This window comes from Cyprinus carpio, chromosome B20, assembly GCF_018340385.1.
Source record: "Cyprinus carpio isolate SPL01 chromosome B20, ASM1834038v1, whole genome shotgun sequence".
NCBI classification, from domain to species: Eukaryota; Metazoa; Chordata; class Actinopteri; order Cypriniformes; family Cyprinidae; genus Cyprinus; species Cyprinus carpio.
This window is the reverse complement of record NC_056616.1, coordinates 12,873,923-12,884,241: the sequence shown is the minus strand read 5'-3', so window position 1 is coordinate 12,884,241 and position 10,319 is coordinate 12,873,923. Positions and strand designations below refer to the sequence as shown.

Sequence of the window (10,319 nt, the reverse complement as noted above, 5' to 3'; positions counted from 1 at the left end):
TCCCTCTGCAAATCAAACCAATGCCAGGCTTCACATAGACAACATCTGGAATATTCAGAATCCAGACTGGTGTTAAAGGGATAATTCAGACAAAAATGTCTATTCTGTCATCATTTATTCACCCTCATGTTGTTCCAAACCTGAGGGGTAGATCTTTTTTCCTTCTGCAGAACACAAAAAAAGATATTTTGAAGAAATAAAGTCATACAATATAAGAGTGAGATGAACTATCTCTTTAAAACCACCTTGCATAGACACAGAAGTCAAAACCACTGCAGAATGTGGAACTGATTATTAGATATTTCAAAAAACAAGATCATTCCTGAATCTAGTTCATTCAGGAATGAAATGTCTTGTTTGGTGTCTTGTTTAGACTCATTCAGTAAAGGGCGACATTTAGTGGGTTTTAAAAGGAAGGAAAAGCCAACAAACTAATCACATGCTTCAAAAGGGAAAAGGAGACTTCATTATAGAAATATGAGGAAATGAATAAGATGATTCGTTCAAAAATGAAACACACCTGTACAAATACTCTAGATGTAGACAACCATGTTTAGTTATTGTTTCTTGTTTGATGGATGGTTTCTGATATTAAGAGGGTCACTTAAATAAACTGAATGTTCATGTAATCTCAATGGCCGCCTCATATATATATATATATATATATATATATATATATATATATATATATATATATATATATATATATAAATTAATTAATTAATTTATATATATATATATTTATATGTTTGTTGTTTTTTTTTTTTTTTTATAATTTAAGCCTTTTTGTTTTAATTGTTTTTATATAAATGTTGAGGTTGTGGTTCATATTTCAAGATAAACACTAACTAGACTTTGAGCATTTACTTGTACGTCTCTCAATCATTTACTGTCCATACTAAGACATATTATTGGGAGATATAGAGCGAAAGTAATTGATATTTATACACTTTTTAGGTAAGTTTGCAATGCTGTTATAAATATCTCATTGACATTACAAGCTACAGAATTTAAGGATTGCACCTTTTTAGCCATATTAATATCAGCAACTGCATTAAACTGCATATTTTTGCTCAGTTCGGGACTTTTTTTTCACAAGCTTCTTACTATATTATATTTTATATATCCCATAAAAACCAATGTGTCAAATATGATAGTCAACAAAAACACATTTTAAAAATGTAATTAATATTTTGTTAAAAACAAACAAAAGCAAAAAAAAAAAAAAAAAAAAAAAAAAAAAAAACTACAACTTCAAACAAATCAAATTTATCTAATATTTCAGGTCAGGCATCACAGGGTTAATGATAATAAAATGCACCTGAAAGAAACACAACCAAGGCAAAATCTTTATGTAAATTTGTCCCACCCCCACCATTAATTTCTATCAGCAAGCTAATCCCATTAGGGTGTATTATGAAATAATCATTGCATCTCTAGAGCGGTTTCTAGTTCATTACATTAAACACACAACAAGAAAAGGCAAAAAAAAAAAAAAAAAAAAAAAGGGCTTAGGGCCTGACAACTGAAAGATTGTTCTGTATTGATAATGTATTCAGTCTGCGTACAGTGCACAAGCCCTTTCTGGGTCATCTGAACAAAGCCATCAGTAAATCAAGAAGCATAGAAAGCATGCTTAAGTTCCCTTGCCATGTCTTCTCCTCTCTCCTGCCCCACAGATCACACTCATTGTGTGTCTTGTTGTGAGGCGTGCGGTTGCTATAGCAAAGTCGTGGTAGTTGCACTCAGTTATTTAATGCTATTATTTGTGACCCCCTCACCCAACCACCTGTCCCTCCTCCACAATCCCTCGCCCCGGACATCCTTCAGTAAGGCTGTCTAATGATTACCAATGTGCCTAAAAAGAGCAGAGACAAAAAACCAACATTACCTTCACAACTCAACTCCTCTCGAAGCTCTACATAACGAAGAGCTCAGTCTGACCCCTAGAGAGCTCTGGATGAAAAGGACTTGACAAATTGTGCCTCAGCTTGAATGAAAACATCACACTCGTTTGGCACATGGAAGAAAGATTGCAACCAAAAGGTGTGGTAATGTGGGGGACCGAAGAAAGGAGAGTGACATGAGGGCAAGTGGAGCGGATCTCACCACTATTTGAATATATTACAGCACTGCATCTTGAAAAAAAAAAAATCTTACTTGCAACAAAGGCCTAATATTACCTAATTTGATGATGCAAAGTTCTGTTTTGTTCATGGCCATAATTCTAACCTTGAAATCAGGATTAGGTATAAAATAACACTTTCAGAATCATTCAAACACGTGAAAATTGGCTGAGAATTGAATAGTTGTAACCTGGATAAAGGAAGATAGGAATTATGTCTTTGTGGCAGATTTGCTGATGATTAAGGGATAGTACAAGACTTCACCTTAAAAATGGTTGTCGAAAGTAAAAATGCTTCAAAATGCACATATTTTGTGGAAAAGTGTGACGTGCTAGATCAAAACATGCACTATTTTAGAAGGTCTGGAAACCTTGGTTGCTTTGAATGGCCTAGGACCACCCAAATATAATGCAAAATAGTGTTGTTTATGAGTCATTACACCACTTAACAATTTTGCATATGTATAATAATTTTGCACGGATACCAACTGACACAAATAGAGACTCTGTGACCTAAGGCAATAACCTTTTTTTATTCATTTAAACTGAATGCAGATCAATGTAATACAGAGTGCACATGCAATATTTCATTTTTGAAATATATATATTTTCAAATGTCAAAAGATACTTAATTGTATGTATGTATGTATGTATGTATATATATATATATACATGTATACATATATATATACATGTATATATATATATATATATATATATATATATATATATATATATATATATATAAAACATATATAAAACTTACATATTTGAAATATATATATTCATTTGAGGTGAAAACAATCAGTAAACAAATGTTTTGAGATTCAAAAGAATAAATGTAAATGCAGTAGTGAACACTTCTCTTGAAACACTGAGTCTGAAAATCAAGCATTAATAACAGTGGCACATGACAATAAATCAACAATTTATTAATTTTTAAAAGAAATCAAGCCCTATCCTGAAATAAAGGTACAAAACACTCAAACAAGTTAAACGTTTCTTTCATAAGAAGAGATTAAGAAAATGAGCAAATGATATCTGAGGCATTGTGATATGAAAATAATGCTTCCAAAACAAATGCATAATTCGTAAATGTCTCATTTGCATACTTTAAAATGAGCGCTTGAAGTTAAAAACACTCCTATTGTGGACCAAACCAAACCCGTTTCTCTTTTTCCACACTTGTTTTGACTGATTATATGATGGAAATTTGTAAATTTGCACATTTACCGTATGTATTGATAAAGTTAAAACACTTGATCACAATAGAATATAGACTACAGAGTACAGTGATAGGACAATGGAAAATGCTTTACACATAAGATCCAATCAGCTGACAATAGTATTCAACACTGTAGTGATCATTGTCATGATAAGTACAAAGATAGTATTAACAAATGTTTGTGCACTTCAATATCATTCACAAAATAATTAAGCCAACAAGATATAGGAAAAACGATCGACTGATTAATTGATCGATTGAAATTAAACTAGTGAATGAGAATTTGAACTGAACCACAACAGAGCGAAAATCTGATTCAGAAAGCTTCAGCTCACCTTAATAAAACGTTGCAAGCAGCCTCTCAAATTTTAGAGGTATCGTGGAGAAAATTGAGGGCATATTGATTATATTCAAGCATTTATAGTCATCACCCTATATATTCATACAGGAAACTGCAACAAATGTTTTTCAAGTATCGTATTCAAGGGATTTCAGAAAGTCACTATGTTTTGTTGCTGTGACTTTAGGAGGTACCAGTCTTCTGACACTATATGGTATTTGAAAATATTCAATTTTTTTTTTAATTTTTTTTTTTACTTCAGCAGGCAAGCTCATGCACCCCTCATGTATTTTGTTCCATAAGTTCTGAAAGAATTCAGAACAGTGTTATAGATATGATGATTATGGCAAAGCAGCTTTAAACCTGTAGCACTAGCACTGTACTCACACTTTAGGTTATTGTAGTAGATATTTCATAAATAAATTCTGTGCAAAACACACATTCAGAATATCAACTTAATTTTAAGCGGCATTAAAAAACATCTCAGCATTTTTCGGCATCATCACTAACCTTGAATGTCCCAAAGTCAGCTTTGGACCTGAGATTTAGCAAGAGAGTAATTGTTTTTTGTCAATGATTGTTTTATAAGAAGTTATTCTCGAGTTCTCTCATTTGTGTAGCTGCCTGTGTGTTGTTCACATAATTCACATTAATTATTGTGATTATTTACTTGCTTATTTATATTTAAAAATAAATGTCATTCTACTAAATAGCCTGCAAAAGTGGTGGGAATATGGCTAGAGGTCTCACTTTCTGACCACAAAGTACAGCTTCAATCATGATTGATCCAGTTTGTGATTTTCTCTCTGATGGTATCAACGCAGTCTTTCAGATCTTACCCTCTCAAATTAGAGTGGAATAGATCACCATTACAAAGTCTTTAAGGGCCGTGGTGTGATTTCAAATGGCTGGCTGAAATTCCTGGCATGTTAAAAACAAAGCATTCAGTTACACAAAACAAACTCACAATGAACCTTTTCAGCGGATGGCACACAAGTGCGGCTTCAGTCTGAAATAAGACAATAGCTAGAACCACAACAAACAGATAAAAGTGTAAGAAATAGCAAAATAACAGTTAGTGACCATTTTGATTACTATATATAAAAATGTATGCAATGACTTGTATTTCTCGATGGCTTGGAACCATTATGTTACACGTTGGTGGAGATTTTGTACTTCGGTGACATGTTGCTGTGGAACCAGATGAAGCTGAAAATAACGCCCATCGTTTTCGGGATGCCCTCATCAAAGGCGAAGGTCATGGCTTCATGAAGGGGAACTTTGACCACCTCGATCAATTCGCCCTCTTGGGGTTTACCTCCTCCCTCTCCAACGTGATTCTCATCGGACACTTCAGCGTAGAACATGGTCTGCTTCGATCCGGTCACTCCAACTCCTGACCTGTGGGGGAGGAAAGCACACTCGATAATGACAAGCCAAAAGGAGCAACACGAGAACAACGAACCTTGAGATGCCTCAGTTTGCTTTTATAAGAAACAATAGCTATGAATGTTTTGCAAGATTTAAGCTAAAGAAGCAAGATTTGTGTGAAATAAATGCTAATGCTAATTTGCTAATACTAAATACAACTACAAACTATATTATTTCTGATTTCGAATGTTATTGAACTGCAACTTCACAAACAGTGTAGTACATTTGTAACATGTTTTGAGCTAAAGAAGTCAAATTGTTGGTAAAAACAGCAAATATCAGCCTATTGTGGTTTGAGTTTTAGCTGGTCATCCAGCCTGGTAATAGCTGGTAAGCAGGCTGGTTTTAGAGTGGTTCTGACCACTTCTTTAGCTGGTCAGGCTGGGAGACCAGCTGGCAAACCAGTAGTTTAGCACTGCCAGACCTTCAGACTGATGACAGAAGGTCTGGAAACCTTGGTTGCTTTGAATGGCCTAGGAACACCCAAGAGGCAATATGACTGACAGGTAAAGCAACCAATCACATTTGGTTTTGGGCCGCATCATGTTTAGGGGCGTGGAAGTGTTCCCACTAAAACAGACCAGTGTGTAAAACTCTTGGGCGCCTTTTAAAGGGTCTATACACAAACTTTACATATTTCAAATACTTTTGCGTTTACTTGATCCCTCACCGTCACAGTTCTAAACACGTTGTTCCATAAGGGGATTTGGCATCATGGCATCTTTGTTTCCAGATGGAACTTTAATGAACACGACACACATGTCTACCCGGAAATACTGTAGAATTCAACCAATCCAATGATGACTTCAAAACTCCTGAGGTGTTTCCATTTTTTGTGTGCCATTATGCCATATGCATCAGATGTTCAGCCAATGGTCCGTGGGAGCGTGATGTCTGAAGCTGAGACTAGCCAAGCAACTAAAACAAGCTTGGCCAGGCTGGGAGACCAGCTTAAACCAGCTAAAATCATCCAACCATCCAACCAGGATGGTTTTAGCAGCTTTTTTCAGCAGGGATGCTAATGCTTAATACAAGTGTAGTTCGATTTCATTCCCAATTTTGAAAGCTTGACAAATAGCTTAGCACATTTTTAGCATGATTTAAGCTAAAGACGTCACATTTTTGTTAAATATTAATGTCAAATACAGTTGATGTTAAAGTACATTCCTGACTTGTATTGAAATGTAAATAAATAGCTTAGTAAATTTTCAAATGATTTAAGCCAAAGAAGCCACATTTTTTTTTCACATTTTTTGCTAATACTAAATACACTAAATATTAGCTTCTATTTCTGACTTGAAATGTAACCTTGACAAACAGCTCATAATTTGAGCGACGCAGCATAAAGTTTTGCTAAAAAAGTGAAATACTGTACCATTGCTGTCAAATTGTATTCCTAATTTGAAATGTTACTGAAATGTAATCTTGGCAAACCACTTAGTAAATCTCTGTCTTTCCCCATTCAGTTCGATAGGAACTGTATTGCACTTGTATGTTTAAAACAAACCTAGAAACTAGCTGCCCAGGGGTGTTACCCAGATGGTCAGTGAATGTACTAACTGCAGTTAAAAGCACTTAATCATGAAAGAAACTCCCATCCATTAACCGATGATTACAAAAAAAAAAAAAAAAAAAAAAAAAAAAAAAAAAAACACATCAGGGATTCCACAAATGAGGAAATAGACACCAAGTAGCCCCCTAGCTGTATTGTGAAATGGCTAGACTAGGTAGGGGCACAGAGGTCTACTATGAAGACCTGAAGGCTTGGAGAAAGACCTCTCACACCTTAATGGACAACAACATAGCAGCATCTGGTAAGCGCCACTGTGACGGAGGCGTTACCTCACCTGAGACTCTGTCATGGAGACGTCACCATGGAGATCTCCCTGACACCCCAGAGCATTACAGAGATGGGAAGCTTCCAAAAGCCCCTTCTTTTGCTAGTATTTTGTAGACTGAAAAAGATTTTTTGAAATGAGCTCATGAAATATGGAAGAAAATTACAAGGCCGTGATGCCTGCGCACCACTGAAGTGATGGATGATGGCCTGAGGACATAAAAATGGAACAAGCCCCGGCAATCAGTTTCTAGGATGAGTTTAAACTAACCACAATGGGTGCATTGCAAAACATGACTCTACATTTCAGAGACGAATTTCAAGAGAATCTGCAGGACTCCACTGTGTCTGTCACCAATGAAGAATGGGGTCTATGCTGACACCCACTCATGAAGAATAGAGACAAGAAAGATATGACAAATAAACTATTCTGAAACCCTTCTGGAGCTCTAAAGGGGCCAGAAGATATGGTACAGTATTTTTACAGTATTTCTATTAAATCTATGGACAATTCTGGTTTCATCATGGAATCGTCCTCTCTTTAGGAGAAAGTTTAGCACTACAAATGTCAGTGTAGCTCTATTACGCTGACACCAATTTTGCAAATTGTAAACTCAATGCAGATTACGCCTGTTCCTTCAGTACTGCCAAAAATAACTTGGCTTAAAGGGGTCATGAACTGAGAAATCAAAATTCCCTTGATCTTTTGACACATAGGAGGTCACTGAGCTAAAAAAAACATCCTGTAAGTTTCAGAACTCTTAAATTGAAAACTTTGTCATTAATCTAAAACATCTTATATTAAAGTCAGTCTGCCAAAGCGACAGCTAGTGGAATGTACCACTCTATGATGTAATAGTGTGGATAAGCACCGCCTCCGCAGAAGAAGAGCAACGCCTGCTTGAAGATTGAAACTAAAAGACAATGCTGTGCCGACTATATTGGATCTGACAGTAATGTCACACCACACAAGTGTGAGTATGTGTGTATACATATTTTTTTTTATGTTTTCATTACGTGATCACTATTGCTTTGTCTGTTATTAAAGATCGTTTGATATGTGCATATGTTGATAAATTGCAGTGGGCGTTTACTTCTGAGTCTACAATCCACCACAGAATTAGAATTATTTCTAAAGGATCATGTGACATATGCCGAAAATTCAGCTTTGCCAGGAATAATTGCATTTTGAAATAGAAAAGAGTCGGGGTCCTGATCACCCTGTCGGGGTTTATTCTGCGAGAACAACCGTATGGATGTACATTATTCTGCTTATTACACAGCTACTAGCCACATAAGTAAATAATTAGATGCAAAATATTGATTTGAGTTCAAATATTTGAATGCAAAGCTTCCGTGAAGACCGCAGTTGCGAGCAAGAGGCAAGTTCAAACTAGACGGACATTTAGCGGAAACGGTGCAGTCAAACCATTTATTACACAACATTTCACCACAAAATACTTAAGGCAATAAAAGAATTAAGACGAAAATGTTTTAAAACCTTACCAGTTTGTTAGTTCTCTTATAATCCATTACAGTGTACAAAACAATCATAGCAAAATGGCAGCAGCTGCGTTTGAAACGAGAGCGAGTCTGCGATACCAGGATGACATAATTAAACAATTGTACATGATTTTGAATAGAGTTTTAATATTTTATTAGCTTATTTATTAGCTTATTAGCGTATTAACAAACACAAAGCTTCCACCAAGAAAAAAATAGTTCAAGCAAGAGTACAGTGCTGACTGCTGTTACCCGGATGAGCCTGTTATTAGCTTTTACCAGTTGTTATCGAGGGATAACATACCTTGTGATGTCCTGACTGACCAATCAGAATCAAGTATTCCACAGAGCCGTGTAATAAACTGTAATAATATTTCCCATTGTTAATGTGTTTAACATTTTTGACCAAATAAATGCAGCCTTGGTGACTATAAGAGTCTGAGAATTTAAGAATTGTATTAAATGATGAACAATGCCAGAAAGAAGGAGAGAGAGAAAGTTCATTTTGGCTGCTTCTTCCAAGTTTACATATTTATAAAGCAGTCTGGTTGGTGCTGTGGTCTAGTGGTTAGTGTAAATGCCCATAAGGACAATTTGTCATTTCCTCATCCTCCTCTCCACAATATTTCCTGTTCCCTCTCACTTCTAATTTGGAAATTTGGACAAGGGAAAAAAAAAGACAATTTCACTGTTTAACACAATCAAACAGAAGTAGGACACCCTCTCTCTGCATTCCTTCATGTCCCTACCCAGCCCGTGAAAGCAGCAGGTGCAGCGTGAGGTCCACAGGTGTTTATGATGGTGCAGTCTGCAGGTGTGTCTGACCGTGTCTGTGTTTGCCAGTGTGCATTTTAGAGGAGGATCCTTTGCGACTCCATGTGGTATTTTAGCTAATCAGAGATTGCTGTGGCACAGGTCACAACAAACAGCACCAGGCAGATGTCGCAGACTCACACACACACACAGACAGGTGTGTGACTCTGGCAGGTGTGAGGCGGCAGAGGTTTACGACATCCTCATCAATGAAGACTGATAAGAGCATAATGCAGCACTGTTTCTTCTTCTTTTACACATGAGATCGGGGCACAGTTAACCCCTGAATACTTTATCTGAGGTTCTTAACTCTGGGGGTATAGGGCTGGTAATGATTGAGATGAAGGTTAAATATTAACCTGGTATCGCGGACTCGCTCTTGTTTCATACAAACGCAGCTGCTGCCATTTTGCTATGATTGTTTTGTACGGGGCAGCTGTGGCCTAATGGTTAGAGAGTTGGACTTGTAACCCAAAGGTCACAGGTTCAAGCCTCGGTGCTGGCAGGAGTTGTAGGTGAGGGGGGGGGGGATTAAATGAACAGCGCTCTGTTCCACCCTCAATACCCATGGCTGAAGTGCCCTTGAGCAAGGCACTGAACCCCCAGTTGCTCCCCAGGTGCTGGATATAGCTGCCCACTGCTCCGGGTGTGTGTTTACAGTGTGTTCACTTCTCACTGCTGTGTGTGTGCACTTGGATGGGTTAAATGCAGAGCACTAATTCCGAGTATGGGTTACCATACTTACCAAATGGCACCACTTTCACTTTTTTTTCACTTTCACTTTCACTTAAATAGGGAGAGGAAAATCAGTTACATAAAAATGTATGTCAGCCATGACAAAGTGCATTTTACCAGATTTTTTTTTTAAAGAATAACCAAATGTATTTTATTCCTCTTATGACAAAGCAGAATTTTTAGTAGGCATTACTTAAAGGGGTCATATGATGTGATTTCAATTTTTCCTTTCTTTTTGGAGTGTTACAAGCTCTCGGTGCATAAAGAAGATATGTAAAGTTGCAAAGACTAAAGTCTTAAATCCAAAGAG

The 10,319-nt window shown here is 36.5% G+C and overlaps 1 protein-coding gene across 1 annotated transcript in view; it reads right to left on the bottom strand.

Annotated features, from left to right (window-relative positions):
• Window positions 1-3,036: 3,036 nt before the first annotated feature.
• Window positions 3,037-10,319, bottom strand: part of LOC122140950 (uridine diphosphate glucose pyrophosphatase NUDT14-like) — a 35,152-nt gene continuing 27,869 nt past the window's right edge. The window contains exon 5 of the mRNA XM_042746509.1: window positions 3,037-5,091. Within this exon, the coding sequence (XP_042602443.1) occupies window positions 4,842-5,091 (250 nt within the window). The 3' untranslated portion in view covers window positions 3,037-4,841. The remainder of the gene's footprint in view (window positions 5,092-10,319) is intronic.